Below are 19,292 nucleotides of genomic sequence, written 5' to 3' on the forward strand. Positions count from 1 at the left end.
CGAGAGGGGGCGGGAGCGCTCCGGGGGATGGTGCGCGGGGGGAGCGTTTCGTGACGGGAATACAGTGTGTGGGGACGGGACCGCTCCGCAGGGGAGATTCGGAATGGGGACACGGGTGTGAGGCTGTTCTCCAGAAGTGAATGTGGTGTGTGGTGAGGGTTGTCCTCTGGGAGGTGTGCGGTAGGGACAGGGCCGCCCCTGAGGGAACGTGATGTGGGGACAGGGCTGTGTTCGCTGTGTTCCAGGGGATGTAGTGTGCGGACAGGGGACAAGGCTGCCCCACAAAAGGGATGTGGTATCAGGACAAAGCTGTTGCCCAAAGGGAAGTATGGTTTGGGGAGAGGACTGCTCCTTGGGGAGCTGAGGATGAGGCAGTTTGGGTTCAGCTGCTTCTCAGCGTTGCTGCTGGGGGTCAGGTGAGTTCTTCACAACAGATATGGGAACACCAGGAATGTCAGGGCATGGATTTTACTGGGAGAGTACACGACACAGGACAGACACAATGCTGTTCCTTCAAGTGACATGTCAGGCAGGGTAGTGCAGTAACATCTTCCTACTCTTCCTTGCCTGGATCCTAGCAGCACAGAGGGGATTTTACAGAGATTATTTGGTTTCCACCCTCTTAGATGCATCCATTGATAGATGCATAGATGCTACATTACTGGGAAGTACTTAATTACCATTTTCTGGCAGTGGTAGAGGAGTATTTTCATAGGGTGAATCAGGGGGAAAAGAATTTCAGAGTCTTACTGCTGTGTTTCCGCATCCTCAGAGCTTTAGGACATGGCCCTCTTGGTGCAGCCTGGATTAATGTTTGTTTGTTTTTCTGTCCAGGTCTAAATGAAGTCTACGCCACCTTCATGTCATTCTGCTTTTTTCACATCACCACAGACAGCAGCATAGTATCTGTATCAGTATCTTAGACACATACAGGAAAGCCTTTTTTTTTTTTCAAATATGTAAAACTGAAGCAGAGATCCAAATGCAGCCCTAATGTAATAGTAATATTATTCACTGAGTTGTTAGGATGTACATAGATCCTATCCATAATGGTAGGATTGGCAGGAAGTAAAATCTCAAAGAAGGTGTGTTTTGATCCTGTTAGGTGCATTGCTACACATATTTCAAGAGCCAGATGGACATGTTTCCCCAGAAGTGATTCAGGAGTGATTAAGACGTTAAGGTGTAGTTAAATGAAACACACTTGTTTACAGTGTATATTAATTGGCATTGACTGAACTGATTAATGATCTGTCCTGATCTAATCTTTCTTCTGGGAATTAAAAGTAAATATGTGGACATTTAACTATTTTAAAATTACTTTTAGCATGTGTTTTATTCTTACATTTGTGGGGCTTTTCAAACATCTGATAATATATCATATCAAAAGATTATAAATAGACTGTGCTCACTGAGGGATAAAATGTACTTCCCAAAGGGTACTGAGCTGTGCTAGACCTGTGTAGGTAAGCCAAGTCGAAGGGTGGACTAATACCAGAGTTTTTCTCTTAGCAAATGGAGAATGGAGATCTTAGGGCTTGAGAATATTTGTTCAGGCAGAGCAAGAAGGGGCGAGAAATGTAACTCCTGTGATCAGATTAGTGGGAAACACAACATCTCAACAAATGTTGCCAATCTAGCAAGGGAACTTACGAAATGCAGAGATAAGCAATGGAATCCATGTATGCAAATGCAAAAGAAACAAGTGGGGTATAAGGACTGTGAATCACTAGTGATGAGTACATGAGGCAACAAAAGTCTGGGAGAAGTATTGGCAAAAATACATAAAGCAGATAAAACACTAAGAAAATCCGTAAGATGAGAAAGGAAACCAAAACTAGGAAGGTGCTTTTTTCCTCCAAATTTCTTGAAATAGTCAATTCTTTCCTGAATGGGAAAGATGAAACTGTATTAGCAACATTTTATGCACCATAAGATCATCAGATCAGTTCACTATGCACACTTCTGCTTATATGCGTGTGTGTATGGGGTTTTTTTCCTGCTGTAGAATTAATTATGTTAATAATGGCTACTGTGGACTAATTAAGAGGTAGTACTCCAGGCTTAGTGTTAGAAAAAAGGGAAATAAACCAGTTTGGATGAGACTGTTGAGCTAGAATGGAATGAAGAGTCAAAGTCATCAGTGTCACAGTTCTGTTCTGAATTCTTAGGGAGGCATAGGATTATGTTTTGTTTAAAATTACTCAGTAGATAAACCATTATCAGGGGAAAAAATAAGGTAAAGACTCATCAATATTCTGTAGAGAGATATGTTCAGTAGTTTGGACAATTCACTTAGCTTTAGATACCTTTTTCTGGAGGATAGTTGTCTTACCTATCTCCCAAAGGCACTTTGATGCCTTTTGAAACAGGAGAAGCACAATTTATTTCAAAAGCAGAGGCTTACATTTTTCCCTATGTCTGTTCGTAACAAAGCAGGAAATGCATGGACATTTTCCTTCTGTGGATAGAAGTAGCACACTGTCCCTTTCTCCTTTGCATACAAGGATATACCATCCTCTATCAGCTTGGTTTTATTCTTATATCTTGGTTTATCCTTGTTGATGCCTAAAACCCCTTTGTTATCTTCCAGCAGCCTTGGTCATCACTGTGGAATTCCTGGTATGAGAAGGCAGAGTCAGGGCAGAGAGAAGAGCCTTGCTGAACTGCTGTAATCATGAAGACAGCGATTTTAATTGTCCTAATCGTCTTCACTTTCTTGTCTTCAGGTAAGGCTGATGCAGAGAGGGAAAGATAAAGGTGACCTTTGGATGGGTTACTAGGATACAAGCTCTAATATGTGCTTTGGTTTTGTTTTCTTCTGTGCAAAGAAGTTGCAGCTAGAACTGTGCCTGTATTTTTCCTGTTTGATCATTGGCAGATGGTGACCCTGTTAGTTTTGAAGCAGCTTGATACACTCTTTTCTTAGTAATTCAGTGGAGATTTGTTTCCTTTGAATAATTGAGATCTGCACACTCATTAATTCTGTCAAAATGAATCAGTGTATTTCAAGCTGCTCCCCTCTAAAACTACAAAAGATTCCTTTTGGAATTGTGGTGAATTAACATCAAAACAAGTGGAGTACATGTGTCGGATGCTATGCTCATAGAAATAAAACCACCAATGTTTTAATTGTAAACATTAATTATTCCGGGCAAAGTTTTTGTTTAATATTATTAGATCGTCAGACAGCCAAATTCTTAAACATCTGGAAATGACGATGTTAGAGATGTTGCAGTGTTTTTTATGCTCTCAGTCCTGGTTTTCATTACATGGTATAAGATTCTGTCAAGTTACATAACTGAATGCTATTTCAATATAATCACTTTTTTTTTCTGCTTGAATATGTAGTAGCTTCTTGAGATGGATATGATGATATATTTCAGACTATAAAGCATTTAATAGGAAGAATACAAAATAAGTCATAGTACATCTGAGATGGAATAATTGGAGCCTAAAGCAAAAGAGGAAATTTTGTTGACATTTCTGGACTTCCTTAAGATGTTGCTTTACAATGAGTTTAAATCAACCAAACCCTGGACTTCTCCTGAAAAGGGAGGTTTCACCTTCTCCTCTACTTCTAATTGCATCTTCCTAACCCCTTCTTTCTGCTGGCACTGTGTTATTTGTTTGTTTGTTTGTTTTGTGGGTTTTTTGTTTGGTTTTTGTTTTTTTTATTGGTTACTTAATTTTCAGCAGGAAAAAGATCTGACAACTGAGTAGTTCAGTTCTGCACAGTGTTTCTGTGCAGGTTATTTAATCTCTTTGTTTGGCATACAGAAATGAAGATAATTCTTACTAACTTCCTGCTTGGAAGAAGTAAGATTTCATGAATTTATTGTTAATGTTTATTCAATAGTCTGTTCAACATAATACACAATTCTTCATCGTCAATAACCAAATTGTCCCTGGTTTCTGTCTTTCGTAGTGGGTGTTGTCATGGAAGATAAACCTCTGTTTCTTGAGGGAAATCCAGCAAGCAACTTGTCATTGCTGAATTCAAGTAATAATTTCAAATAGTCCCAGATCCTCACCTCTTGGATTGAGGGATTTGGTTTACTCTATTGTAAAGTAGCATTTAATTGTGAATTTCTTCCAACTAAAAATTTTCGTGCTTCTTCTCTGATCTAAGGTTTTCTGACCCTAGAGCTCTTATGTGGGTCTTCTTTTTTAAAATCAGGTCATCTTTGTCTGGAAAGAAAATGGGAAGGAAATACTATTCTATCAAAGCATGGCACTCAGTGGGAAATGCTGTTCTAACACAGCTCAGTGCTGTGAGACACCTGGGACTTGGAACACCAGTTACTGTCTGTGGAAAAAACAACCACCCCCTTTCAAAGACTGAATGAAACAAAGCAAAAGCAACTTGATCCCCTATCATCATCCTCCCTCCATATTTCTTGTTCTTTTGCAGGCATAGTTCTGAATCCCTAGAACTTTGTAACAGAAGTATTAAGATTGGTATGGATAAATTATGTGTGAGAATATGTGTGTGTAAAAGCACTAAAGGAAACAGCAGAGCAAAGGTTAAAAGAATGGGCTGTATTGATAACCAAGGGCACAACTGACAGCAGTAAAGCTGATAAACCCTGGGGAATGCATTGTTTACATCAAGATTAGAAGGTCTGTGCTCTGATAAGGTCACTTCACAGTTGGCTTGTTAGGAGAAAAACTGCAGTCTGGTAACAGGAACAAGGTAACAAGGTTACCATACATTGTAAGTGCCATTCCTCTTCTTGCTATCCCAACAGGAAAACAAACCATAGCCATAAAGATGTCCTTGCCTTTGTTTCCTCATTTTGGGTGGCAACCTTGCCTAAAATTCGTGGAGAATGGAGCAAGGAAGATCCTGAGGCAAAAAATAATGCCAAAACAATTGTTGTTTCTTGAAAAATCTACCTAAAAACTAGTTTGTTAGTGCCAATCAATAGGAAATAAAGATTCGGCAAATGTTCATTGTCCTCCATGTTGGGCAAAAGTGATCTTGATCAGACTGCTTGGGCACATCTTTTGTGTGCCTTTAAGTATGGGGATATGGGAGAAGCAGAATCAACTTGTGAAGTTAAATAAAATTAAATAACCTGCTTCTTCTATATGGTCTTAAACTGAGGTGGCTTTTTTTTTCTATAAATGCTACAGATCTTGATTTCTTTTTTGACCCTACAGGGAAGAAATTCCGATGGTGCACGCTTTCTGACCTAGAACAGAGAAAGTGTGCTGAACTGTCCAAAGCACTTATGGCTGTGCTGCCCCTTGCTACTGTCAATTCATTTTCTAGGATTTCTTGCATCAGAGCCCACAACACATACGACTGCATTGATAAAATCAGGGTGAGTTCACAGAGATTTTTAAAACTGATTTTGTGTCCAAAGCCTTTTTTGAAGAAGTAACTGGTAAACGGAATCCATGGGATAATAAAGTGGTATTGAAGTGTTGGTGTGGCATATATGACAAAGTATATGGTAGCTTGAGAGGCAAGAACTAAAATCCATGAGCATTCTACTAGATGTACTATTTTACCCCGGCTAATATTCTTGCAACCTCCAGGAAATATGTAAAAAGCTGTTTGGAAATAAATAGACAAAACCAAACCACTAAAATAAAACTTCTTAGAGCATTCACCTTGCTTGTGGGTATTGTTCCTACTGTGACTATAATGAGTATTTTCTCTTCCCTTTCTTCCCTGCTATTTTTAGCCCCTAATCAGTCTTTTATGAAGTAAATAGCATAGCCCTTTTTCATATAAAAATCTTATATTTGAATAAAATTAGACATCAGACCTTTTGTAAGTGTAAGCTCTTGTAGTTGACCATTTCTGAAAAAAAAATCATATTGCTATATGCTTTGAAAAAAATTGCTAATGAAAAGGGAAGATAACCATTTGCTCTAGAATAATTCCAATAACATAGCTAAAACTTGATTTGGATAGAGAATTTCTGTTTCCATTTTCATTCAGACCCAGTTGTCTTCAATGAGAGTCCAAATCTGACCTGGAAAACAAAACAAAGAAAACCTTTCTTGTTGGTTCACAGAATAATTTATTTCATGTTTTCATTTGGTCTTGCAAGGCTTGTTAGTAGACTTCAGTTCCACTTTTCAGGTTATGGAAAGATTATAGCCAGGAGAACTCTGAGAGAAAATTGGGTTCATGGGAGAGCAGCAGGAGGAAATAGGCATTGTCTCTTTCTTCAGTTGGTATCAGAATTGTGGTTTTGGAATGGAAGGCCCAAAGAGGAGGTGACAAAGGATGTTACTCGAAAAGAACTTGTATTTTTTGAAGATAACTCAGCCTTCATTGCTAATGTTTCACCATGCTTAGTAGCAGGGATTCAAGTGAAAACAAAGCAAATGCTTGTAAAAATCACTGATTACTACTTCTCAGGCAGAAACTCTGCTCTTGAAGAGGCTTTGTTTGTTTTCTTGTAAACGTGCCTGTCTTGAGGATTTTGCTGTTGTTTTTAAGGTGAATAAAGCAGATGCTGCCTCCTTGGACGCTGGAGATGTTTACTCTGCTGTAAAGCTATACGGTTTGACAGTGGTAGCAAAGGAGATCTATGACCAAGGTAGGTTCATAAAGCAAAAGAATAACCCGTACTTCTGATTTGGCTAATAAATTGCTGTGCAGGGAAAGGCAAAGCTCAACAATTCTTGAAAAAAAGTCTATATGTTTTCATTAACTTTATAGGCGTATGGAGGTGACTAACAACTGTTTCTAAAATACTTAGTGGTGATGAATACCAGTGGTGCTTTGTATCTTGTAGCCTTTCCTCCTGTGGTACTGTCACTTTGACAAATTGTCTGTATCTGCCCCTGCCCACAACACTAGTGTACTGGAGTTCTACATCTTGTAGGGAATAAGAAGGATTTTATTCCATCTGTGTCAGTTTTTATACCATGCACTTTACCAGTGTAACTGAACTTTTACTAGTGGTTCTTTATGGGATTAGCTTCTCCCATTAATTAATTCTCTCCTTCTCACCCTAAAAAGACAAGAATATAAAGTGGAGAATCTTGTTATGGTACAATTCCTCTTCATTCCTGGCAAACCTGAACGATCTGTGCAAAGAACAGATAAGGCAGGAATAAATAAGTCTGAGCCAAAATCATGAAAGAAGATCATGAAGAAAAGGCTTGTGGTACATGACTCTGAGAAGGAACCCAAATTAGTAGATGAATGTAGGAAGAGACTGATAAGGGGATGGTATGGGAACAGAAGTGAATTTTGGTTTGACTGAAGACCCATGAAGTCATAGTGGAATTGATATGTTTCAGGTGGTAGAGACAGGAGTATAAGGCATGGGAGGTCTTTCCATTACAATACCTAAACAGTGTGATACACATGTTCAAAATTCTCAAAAAGCAATTGCACTGGATGATGAATCTGGATGATCTTGTAAACCTTTTCCAGCAGATTTTTGTGCTCTTGCTTTGCACATCACTTCCACTGCTCAGTTTGACAAGGTGCCACATAGCCAGTATATGGTTAAGTTCCTGGCATGAGTACCTATGTTTCATATGCCTAAGATTTTTTCCTTAGTCATGTTCACAGAAGTAGTTGAACTCCTGTGCACAGATGGAAGCTGCAGAATTGTGATTTTGTTGTTTCTGTTAAATATTTTGCCCTGTTACAGGAAATTGTGTGTTTGCTGTGGCCATTGCCAGACGAGGAACTCTAGATATCCAGAGGCTACGAGGTGCACGCAGCTGCCACAACGGAGCCAGATGGACATCAGGCTGGAACATTCCGCTTGGCTTCCTCCTTGCAAGAAATGATCTTTCCTGGGATGAGTCACAACCTCTAAGCCAAGGTGGGCGTTAGGAGCCATAGGGCTATGTCTCTGCCCTCAGCAGAAGTGAGTGAAAGGCAAGCAGATGTAGAGTGGACAGAGCTATGTGGACATCGAAGAGCTTTTGGATGAGATATCCTCTTGGAGTGTTTTTGATACTGGCTCTTAGCCCTCTTCAGAACTTTTCTAGTGATCTCAAAGCAGCAGAATTGTTACCAAAACAGGAAATCCTTGTGTTCTGTATACAACTGGGAACAGATCTTTGCAGTATCTAATCAGCACAAAGATGGTTTTAAATGAGCAAAGTTTGATCACTCTGTTTCCAGCAAATGTTTAAAATTGGAAGTTTAGACAGTGAAGCTGTATCTGCTGATTTAATCATAGAATCAGGATTTATTTTTTTAAAACACCATAGTCCTAGTTATGTCCATTTTATGTTTGGCCCAGTTTCCTTCTAGCATTTTTTCCATTTTGACTTTTTAAAATTATTTTTGTGTTTTTCCCCTTACATCTGCAGTAATCAGTGAGTATTTCAATGCAAGTTGTATTCCTGGGGTTGGTGTTGCTGCTCCTCAACTGTGTGCTCTTTGCCAAGGACAAAAATCCTATGTCAGAGACAAGAACCACTTCTGTGAGACAAGCAGTAACGAACCCTTCTATGACTCTGAGGGAGCCTTCAGGTGAGCTCTGTGACACTGGTACTGAATTTACCTTCAGGGAAGAACTTGTGAGGGAGGAAAATCGAGGTGACATGGTAATAGAATGGTATTTGTCTTCCTGTAGGTGCTTGAAGAATGGAGTCGCAGATGTTGCCTTTTTAGATCATCTAACAATTATGACTGCCACAGGTATTCCTAAAAACTCAGATTCCTTTTAACCTCTCTTGCTGTGTTCTTTCCTGCATGGGAGTTCGGGGGATACACCTGTATTTCTGTTGTTTCCAGGGAAAATTCAATCCCTGCAAGCAATTCACTGGTATTTCTTGGCTCTCCACACAAGTCAGAAGGAAACAAAAAAAAGAAAGAGTAAGTGAGCAATAACTGCTCACAGGATATTCTTAGAATGGGAGCAGACAGATGTTTTTATACAGGTGATTTCTTTAGCCTAAAGTCTCTGATGAAACTGTCAGTATTTGCATTGACTGAGTTACAAGATTCCTTTTAAAATTCAGTGTATTGAGCTGCTAGAATGTGCAGTTCCCATATACCTCTTTTGTATTTTTAAACTCAGTCGAGCTCTGTATCAATGCTTTTGCAGGTGGTTAGCAGTAGTATTTGCAGGTAAGTATTTTTAAACAAACATATTTACAGGGGTACAGCTTAAAGAACATTTAGGAGTATCTCTGGCTGAGGTCTCTCTCTTTCTTAAGAGAAGAGCATATCAAAGACAACTTTCCCAAGTGTGCTTGGTACACTGTACTGCTTGCATGATCTTTGAGCAACCTCCTCTGAAAAATGTTTTACCTTCCATCTCTGTGCCTGCTGTCAAGTTATGTCTTGTTTCGTAGATTCATGAGTGTCCTGTTGTTTCAGAGTCAGAACAAAAGCAATATGAACTCTTATGTCCTGATGGGTCTACAGCTGAACTGACTGAATACAGCACCTGTAACTTGGGCATGGGGCCTGGCCGTGGCATAATCACCCGCCACAACTTCCAGAAGATCACCAACAAATTTCTTACCATGATCCAAGTGAGTGGATATTATAAACTGTACATCTTCAGACACAGGCTTTTCTTCTATCTTTGCATGGAGGTTACCACCCAGTTTGCCTTCTCTCTTGAGAAATTTATAGTTATTGTGGAAAAGGATTAAAACTGTTTGTTCTGGGGAAGGATCCTGCACTGGCTTTTGGAAGAAGGTTTTACTTCTCTCTGAAGTGTTCTTCTGTAGATGGCTGGGAATAAATAAGTAAAGAATGGGATGATCCCGTAACACCCAAACTGGAAAATGACTAATGGTGTTCATGCTGGAACTTAAGTGAATTCTTATGTAGCTGAGGGAGGTGCGTAAGTTCAGGCAAGGCTCACCTTTGTTCCTCTCTTTTTCTCAACTTATAAATAGTAACTGTTACCTTGACATCCAGGAGTCTCTTTGAAGATGAACCTGAAATGCATATTTAAATGCCAATTTAAAGAATTTATGAATCCATTCAGCCCTTAAAATAGTCCAGCAGATGGGAAAAATTCTTCAAAAAAGTGAATCATACAATGCTTTTAGGACTGGAACCATCCACTCACTGCAGTTCCTGTGGGTTTTGTCCCAGTGTGATGGAACCCTGAGTGCTATGCTACAAACCACTGATACGGAGGGAAGGATGAGTCTACCTGTTACTGGAAGGATGAGCAGATTTGTTGCAATTAAAAGTGTTGTTCTTGTCCTAGCATCTCTTTGGGCGAAAAGGAAAGGAAAGAGCCAGGTTTGAACTCTTCACTTCAGCATCCTTTGGGGGAAAGAATCTGCTCTTCCGGGATGCCACTCAGCACCTGCAGCTTCTTGAGGAGCAGCTAGAGATTGCCTATGTCCTTGGTCTGGATTATGTAGCTCTCCTTAAGGGACTTGGCCATGAAGGTGAGAAGCCTTCCAGAGGACTATAGCTAAGGAAAGGGAAGAAAAAGTTCTCTTTCCATGATATTCCTCCCTGCCAGGCACAAGTGCATGGACCTAAATGTCCCCTTAGCAAAGAACAGATTGGTGCACAGGTGACAAGATCTCACTGTGCTCCTCCCTTTTAATGCAGGGAGCTCTTTGGACAACAGTGTTGTGCGCTGGTGCTGCATCAGTAATGCTGAGCTTCGCAAGTGTGAGGAGTGGGCACTGAGCATTAATTCTGACCCATTAGTCTGTGTCCAAGCAACTTCCATGACCAAATGCATTGAAATGATCAAGGTAGGAGACTCTCTCTGGTCAGAATATATGATAAGACTGCACAGGGTGTGTGTGTCCTTGTCTGAGCTGAACAAGAGGACAAACAGCTCGTACACTAAAGGAACCAGTGGGAATGAGAGGGAACTTAAGCAGGGGAATTTCCAGCCAGCGGGGAAGTACAACTGCTTGGTTACACAATTCATGCAAATCCTGGTTTTGATTTTTTTCTGTAATGCTGTTGGCAGAGTAGTGAGGCTGATGCAGTCACCCTGGATGCAACACATGTCTACATTGCAGGGAGGTGTGGATTGGTGCCTGTAGCTGCAGAATGTTATGGTAAGTTCTCACACAACCTTAGCATAAGGGAGAGAATCAAGAAAGTACCATTAAAAGTCTAGTTAATTTTCCACAGTTTGTGATGTTTGTCATGGAAGCAGGAATCAATATATATGTCCAAATACTCTCCCCAGCTTTAGCATTTGGTCTGGCTGTTTATTATATCTCTTCTGTAAAAGCGACAGATATGCTGGCATGGCTCAAGAGGATTGCAAGGTTTTTGGTGGGGTGCTGCCATGTAACAGGAATGACAACAGTCACAAGATACTTAATGGTTGTCTCTCCTCTTCAGGGCAAGACTGTGTTCCAGCTGCTAAGAGCATGGAGGAAACAGGGAAACTAATTCATCTTAGGCGCAAAGGTAACAGGACAACTTTAAGAAAGCAAAAGGTTTAGATTTTCCTGAGACTGCCTCTAGGATTTATGTAGGCATGTGTTTGCGTGTTGGTTTGGGAAAGAAATTTCTGTGCATGTTCAGTAGGAGCTTTACAGATAATACTGAGCAGCTAGGCCAAGAGCTTTATGGCTGAGCAAAGAATGCAGATCTTCTTCTGTGACTGAAGATGTCATGATGGGGTGAGGAAAGGAAGAGACCTGCCTAGAATACTTAATTGCCTTGGTATGACTGGTTTTTGTCGTCGTTTTACAGCACTGCCACCAGTTTATGCTGTTGCTCTAGCTAAGAAAAATGCCAAACAGATTAACATCCATAACCTTCGGGGAAGGCGATCCTGCCACAGTCACCTGTATAGTCCTGGAGGATGGTTACTGCTTTCCAGATACACAGTGGGAGCTCTGGAGAATGATACTGAGAACTGTGACATTGACTCTGGTAAGGGCTGCTCTGGGTTATCTGTTGTCTAGACCATGGAAATCTGAAGCCCCAAATTTGGGAGTAGGGGCCATGAGGTTGTGACCAGCAAGAGACAGTTGCATTCTCAAAGGGTGTTGAAGCAACTCTTTCTCCTCTTTGACTATGTGTGATTCTTCACACTATTTAGTCCTCTTCTTGTTAGCTATTACAATGGAATCCCATTCCTGTCTTTTCCCATGCATGAAGAGGCTTTGGAATACCTTGCCCTAATCTCATCTTAGTTTTCTCTACTCAGTTTATCAGAATTATTTTTGGAAAGGCTGCATGCCAGGAGCAGATGGAAACCTGTGCAAGGTATGCATCGGAGACAGTGAGGTGGAAGGGGCTCGAGTATCCAGCAGATGTGCTGCAAGTCACAACGAACGTTACTACGGCAATATGGGAGCACTCAGGTAAGCCTTTTGCCAGAGTCAGAAGGGCGGAGTAATAGCTAGAATTGTATTACTATTTTGCTGATGGTTTTCTGTAGAGTTTTGGGATTTTTTTGTTAAGCCACTGGCTGCATACACTGGCTGTATACACTGGTTGTATAAACTTTTGCTAGCATGTATTTTGTTTTGGTTGTGGTTGCTATGGGATGTTCCACTGAGTGGTGATTTAAAACAGTCATGAAACCATTTCCAGAGCAAGAGAATGCTTCCAAACAAGTAAGGCTTAGAACATTGGTAACACTCATTAAAGACAAGGGATGAAAGTCAGTTAGGTCAGAGAGCGGACCTGATGTGGTAAGAATCAGTGTCAGGTACAGGAGATAATTAAGTAGACTGGAGACATTAAAAATAGTTGAAGCAGAGGCAGAGAAGAGTATAAAAGGTGAAAGCACTCTTATAGAATATATAGAATGTATTTAGTTAAATTTTTCCTGGCTAGGCATGGGTGGGGCTGCATGGACATTGTGCCACAGCTTTGACTTGGGGGCTGCTTTAAGAGATTAAAGGAATTGTCCTCTCAAATATGTGAACACTGACCACCAAGATCTAAACTGACATCACTAACTTGTTCCATATAACAACCAAGTAGCTACAGATGAGGGGGATACATCCAGCTACTTCTATTTTAGCTTCACATGACTGTCCAAATGTCAGTCATTGTGTAGTGGCTGTCTGTGATAACTTCTTGGGTTTTTTCCTGCACTAGGTGCCTAGTTGGCAATCCCAGTGGAAGAAGCTTCGGAGATGTAGCTTTCCTGGAACACTCTAACCTACTCCAGAACATACAGAGTGAGATGCAGATATTCTCTTTGCCTTTGAGAATGTTCCTTAGTGTCAGTTACTTTCCACACAGTGACCATCACTCATGAAGGTCAGCTTTTACAGTTTTAATCTAGGTCCATTAAGTTGTGTTTGTGGCTGCAAAATTGCAAGAACCTTCCTGCATGTAGGTGCTCCAGTAAATCATATACATATAAACATATACATATACATATATACATATAAATCAAAATTCATATAGTGTTCGGTTTGAGAGAGGAAAGAGGAAGAATGAGAGTGCAAAGATCAAGGTGTGTGTTGAGGGAGGTAATCATCCTTGGAGACTGCATTAATTTTTGGAAAGCTAAAAACTTTAAAAAGCATGTGACTTTTCACACCAAATCTTCTTCCATAGGCAGCTACAATGCGTGTACCTGCTCTTTTTAATCAGGGTTTCAAGAATGAAAATGGCAGATAAGGGCAATGCTGTCGGCTGTTTGTGCTGGGAGATGTTCCATGGCTTTGTCATGACACAGCAACTTTCTTATGTTGTTTCACAGGCACTTATGGAAAAAACAGTACAAATAGCTTAATAGGCAAACATACTGCAAATTATTTTGCCTTTCACGGTTTCTAAAACAACATTGTTACTAATTTCAGTAACAGGAGAGACTTTTTGAAGAGAGGAATTTCTCTAAAGTCAAGTGGAAGTACAAGGGCCTGGAAACTCACATGAGTTCATGCAGCAATGAGCGGTTTGGGGAAGCAAAGGACATGCAGAGTCAATTGCTTTGTTTTCAGAAAGTGATCTGATTACAGATGAAGATGAGGCATGATAAGCTGTTCATATGCCTTGATATTACTCCAGTTTTTAGTTCATAGATGCAGCTTAATTTCACTGACCTGTTTTCTCAGTGAAAACACTACCCTGCTCCTTATGCATCCCTAATAAATGACCACATTGCATGCTGCATTTCTTTTGAACATATTAACTAATCTTCTTCCTCTCAATTTTTATAATTTTGCATGAGATTCACCCTGTCTTCTGCTTTAATTTTTTAAAAGTATTTACTTTCTCTTCATCTTCTTTTCAGATTTGGACAGCTCTGGTTGGGCAAAAGGTTACACCCCTATGGACTTTGAACTCTTGTGTCCGGATGGAACGCGTGCTGCAGTCACAGAATGGGCAGGCTGTAACCTTGGCCCCATTCCCCCCAGCACAGTCATGACTCGACCAGTCACTGTTACTAAAATCTATGATTTTCTAATGAAATCCCAGGTAAGACAGGTAATGGGAAAAATTAGCATGCTATTATTTATTATGTAAAACTGCTGAAAGCCCTTTCAAGATCAGGAGCTTTATATACTAAATACATGAAGTTCTTTCAGGTCTAATATAAAAGAATTAAGAATGTGGATAGGAGACTGAGAAAATAATTAATTGGATTCTCTAAAGGGGCATTTTTGGCACCAGTTGCCATTCCACAGTGGTCATACTTTTGCTGAGAAATAAGCCACTGCATAACTGCCTATTTTTGTATGAATAAGGACAGTGCAAAGTGAAACTGGAACTTTTCTTTCTGCCAGAACTTGCTATAAAACATTGCCATTTATGATCCAACCTGTGGAACTTATTTCTTTTCTGTTTAGGAATCTCTAGGAAGCAAACTGGATTCTGAATTCCATCTCTTTCAGTCATGGAAGTATGGTGAAAATGATCTGCTTTTCAAAGATACTACTCGATACCTTGTTCATGCAAGTCACATGAGCTATCAGGAAATTCTTGGTGCATCTTTCTTTCGACTGGCAGAATCAGTGTTCAATTGTACATCTGCAGGTAAAGTCGAGTTCTTAATTCTGAGTTAGAGAAAAATGCAAAGCAGGAAGCCTTCCGTGCATAGCTATTACCCTTTTGCTTAGACTGGATGGATAAGTATGTTCTACATACTCTACTAGTGGCAATTTTCCAAGAAGTAGTGTGTTTGGAGCTCCTTTAGAGCCTCTTACAGCTCCTATCCAAAAGCTCTGAAACTGGAGCTCTGCAGGAACAGAATAACCAATACATTTTTAGAGCAAATACGAGATTATTTAAATAGGACTGGTTTATTCCCACTCTGAAATTTTTCCCTTCAATTCCAAAGATCAGTTCTGGGAAAAGGGAACATGATGTTCATTTTGATATGCCAAATGTGGGAAAAAGATAAGAAATTTTGTATTTAATTCTTGAATTAACCTCAAAATGAGTTAAATATTTTTCTTTTTAAAAAGAGTGCACTAAAGAACTCAAGATAAAAAACTATAAACTTAAAGGATGGCTTTTTCCTTATTTTCCATTGCAAGTTGTAATAAGTAGGCATTTAGCTGTCACTGAAACTGTCAATGAGCCAGGGTCAAGCTGTTTCGGGATCTGAAAATCATTTTACTGCAGTAAATGAAGATTACACAGTAGATTAGACTTCTGTGAGCCTAAGTTGCTAAAGAACTGAAATTCAAAAGGTGGAATTTTACCTCTCTTCTGCTGTTTCAGTGAATAGTATCTGAATAATTTGATTTTTTTAAAAGCCAATAGCATCTTTAACTGTATACTTTATTTTTTTTCTTACTCGTAGGCATCTTAGACTTCTGCAAACAGGATATCTGTGCATCCTCATTGAACTGATGGCTGATAGAGGCTTTGCAAGGCACATCCATCTCCATTAACGCTGAAGACAAAGAAATATGCAAGTTCAACCTATCTAAAGCAATCAGCAAGGAAACAGTCATCCCTAGACATGTATGCTGAGTACTCTTGTATTTTTTTTGAAAGCAGATTTTAAGTTTATGATAATGTAATAGTACTCATATGTCACCCCTTTCTTGTTTGGAGCATGACATCGTGTGGAACACAGGCCAGTCTGCATAACCCACAGCGCAGAACTAGGATCAGCAATTCTGTACAACTACTGTGCAGAAATCAGCGTTTTTGTGGAAATAGCAGGGCCAATACCATGGACTAAAATACAGATTGGCATGAGTGGCACAGGTTAGTTGGTAGCAGTTTGCCTTGCTTGTCTTAGAAACTGTTTCTACTTAAAAAAAAACCAAACAACTGACATTTTGGTAGTTGCAGAATTGTCCTCCTATATCCGTGATTTTGCCTGCAGCTATAGTCCTTGCTGAATATGCATATAGCTCTAGGTTGTAGATGTAATTGCTGTGAGAATCAGTAGTCTTTTCTGCTTTTAACTGGGAAGAATGTATTTGCTTTTTTAACCAAAGATTTATACTACTAAATGAAAACGTTTTTCTCTCAAAAATTAATGTATTAAGGTATCTAATAGCCAGCAGAACTGGACGCTTGCAGCCTTAAGGTGAAGGAAAGCAATGGATATTAATCCTTGTCAAAAACTCAAACCATTACTTTATAGTACTTCAGCACTTTGAATCTACGATTCTATGAAGCGTCAAAATACGATTTATCAATTAAACAGCATTGGTTTTACAAGCAGAAACTGCCTGAACATGATAGGAAGCCTTTTGAACAGAATGTATCATGGATTCATTTTGTCTGGTAGCTGATAAAGATTTAGAGCAGATGACTCTTCATGGGCAGGGCTCATTTCAGTTTGCGGCAATGTCATCACCTTCTGCTCCCATGCACCTAAACCAGGCACGATTAAGATTTTAATTAAAAAAATAAAATACAATAAAATACAAAAATCCTTCCAGCAAAACTTTCCCGTCCTTGCTATGTATATTGCAGCTGTATTAACCTCAGCTAGCAATAAATGAGTTGTAAACAGTGAAGACAAGCCAGCTGCAATAAAGTCAATGTGTCTGCCATATAAAGGTAAAAACATTTAAAAAACCCTCCACCAAAACCAACAAAGTGAGGAAGCAGTGAAGTATTCAGTTGTAAAACGCACTGTTAAGAATACCTGGTTTTAAACAGTTCTGTGCTTAGCTTGTCTTTCCTGTCTGACTTAGTTGCCCCTTTCCTCCTCCTTTTCACTTCCTGAGAAAAAAAAAATATTACTCTGACTTGTAGCAAGGGCTTTAGATTCAGTGCATCTCAGCTGAGACTCTTCTCGATCTCATTTGTTCCACTGTTTGACACTGACTAATCAAACAACTGAGAGAGGATGTAAGTCCAAACTCATCTACCTTTCAGATAGAAAAGGGGGGAGAGAAACAGTGAACGATGCAAATCCCAGTATGGTAGCAGAGCAAAACCCTCATATACTGTGCTGCAACCCTGAAGAAGCAGGGGAGCAACGGGATGCTTATTTAGGTGCCTGAGATGCTTCCTTTCTTTTAGTGGAGCTTATATGCCATCTGCGGGACCCACGTAACACTGCACTTCAATCAGAGAAGGGAGTTATGAGAATCGTGATTTCACACAGGAGTGTAGTTCTGGAGGCTGGGAGCTGTATTTCTGTGACATCGTCTAGGAGTTGTTTGCGGTGGGTTGCGTGCAGTTCTTTTGAGATGTCACAGAGGTGAACTGTGATGCAGGCTGGACGCCATTCCTCTGTGAAGTAGCAGAGTGCAGTACTGCGAGATGGGCAGCATTCATCTGTGACATGACAATGGATCTCAGTGTCTCAGGGTCACAGGTTTGATGCCATCCCTCTGTGAAGTCACAGAGTCCTGCACTGCCACAGGCTGGGCATTGAAACGCTCTGATCTCGCAAAGGAGCACAGAGCCTTGTGCTGGGAGATGTACCTCAGTGACATCACAGAGGAGCTGAGTGCTGCAAGGTAGGCACTGTCACCATCACACTGTGACACCAAAGAATGGCATGGTGCCGGAAGCTGTAGGAATTTCTCAGGTGATGTCACAGAGGAGTGGGGTGCTATAGACTGAAGACAGTGAAGAAATGCATCTGACAGCCTAGTTTTGCCAGGCGTGGCATGCGGCTGAATAGCAATAATCTGGGTTATACACAAGATTTTATGGGTTGGAAGGGTGAAGGAATTGTTCTCTGGCATGGACATTACAGATGCTTGACAGGCCTTTTTGATGTTCCTGTGCTTCAGCCATGGTTTAAGAGCATCAGTCTGACGCCTTGCTTGGTCTGTAGTATGTGAATCACTGGCCTGCTTTGGATTTGAATCTCAGTTCTGAACCTAGCCGGAACTGTCAGTGTTGGCTGGCTCCTGCTACTCTGCTACTTTAAGAGATGGATCTGGTCTCACCACTATGAATAATAGCTAGGGTCATGCTTAAAATCCCCCAGGTCTGTTTCTGTTAAAGTATGGCTGCAGATGAATGAACACTAGAATTGCTGCTCCATTGCCTTGCCAGCAGTCCACCCAGTAATTTAATGGTGTTAATCTCTGGAGGTTTGACCTCTTTCCCCCATATATGCAAGACAGATACATCATGCATATTTACTGATACAAGCCTAAAGGCTTTAACAAACCTGAAAGGTTATCAGAAAAATTTATTTCCATAAATTAAAAACACACAAAAGAAACAGCAAAATTTTAGATTCACACAATATTGAACAGAAACAAAATGCCAAGAGCATGATGGAGGCTAATGGCACAAGTGTACAAATCCTCAATGAGCTATTTGTTAACTTTATAGCATCATATAGACTTTTAATCCACAGTCACCATCCATATTCTAGAAGAGCACCTGGAACATAATACACCAAAGACCCATCTCAAATCAAATACAACAAATGAGAACTGCTTGCAGAAAATCATATCCAGCAAGCATAAGAATTAAAATGTATGCAGCCACAAGGTCAGCCAGGCAAATGCTGCAACAAACATTAGGCAGCCTTAGCTGCTCCTGTCATAATATGATGAAAATAAGTTTTATTTTTTTGAAATTTTTGTTAAGTGATCTTTCTACCTCACATAATCAGCAAATTTAGCAGAGAGCTGTCTGGCTCTGCAAAACCTACTACTAAGAGACAGTACATGGCAAAAGCTTTGCAGTTCTTTGCAAGCTGCTCTAAGTCATCATTCAGCGAGCAATATGTATAATGTCTTTCCATGATGATACAAAAAAAAATCCTAGCTGGAGTGGGTTCACTTTATGAAAAGGCCAGTGTACATATACTTCATCTACAGACAGATGCAAGACTCCAAAAGATGCATCCGCTATACTTTTTTCTTTCAGTTATCTGGAACAGAAGCAGCTCAGAGTGGCAAATACCTAGCTTTTGCACAGTCATAACTCCTAGTCTATGAGCAGCAGCCACAAGGAACAAGGCTGTTCCACAAGTGCTGTAAACAGGAACAGA

General features: G+C 40.1%; 1 protein-coding gene across 1 annotated transcript; it reads left to right on the forward strand.

Moving 5' to 3' along the window:
• Nucleotides 1-2,665: 2,665 nt before the first annotated feature.
• LOC104539613 (melanotransferrin-like) lies at nt 2,666-15,770 on the forward strand. The gene is made up of 17 exons (XM_010183192.1): nt 2,666-2,729; nt 5,167-5,330; nt 6,464-6,563; nt 7,632-7,808; nt 8,305-8,467; nt 8,571-8,635; nt 9,320-9,477; nt 10,170-10,356; nt 10,526-10,674; nt 10,899-10,989; nt 11,282-11,350; nt 11,639-11,821; nt 12,099-12,255; nt 13,001-13,083; nt 14,148-14,332; nt 14,704-14,890; nt 15,663-15,770. The coding sequence occupies exons 1-17, from the start codon at nt 2,678-2,680 to the stop codon at nt 15,710-15,712; spliced, it is 2,220 nt and encodes a 739-aa protein (XP_010181494.1). The 5' UTR covers nt 2,666-2,677; the 3' UTR covers nt 15,713-15,770.
• Nucleotides 15,771-19,292: the final 3,522 nt, after the last annotated feature.

The sequence above is a fragment of the Mesitornis unicolor genome, unplaced genomic scaffold, assembly GCF_000695765.1.
Source record: "Mesitornis unicolor isolate BGI_N332 unplaced genomic scaffold, ASM69576v1 scaffold9984, whole genome shotgun sequence".
NCBI classification, from domain to species: Eukaryota; Metazoa; Chordata; class Aves; order Mesitornithiformes; family Mesitornithidae; genus Mesitornis; species Mesitornis unicolor.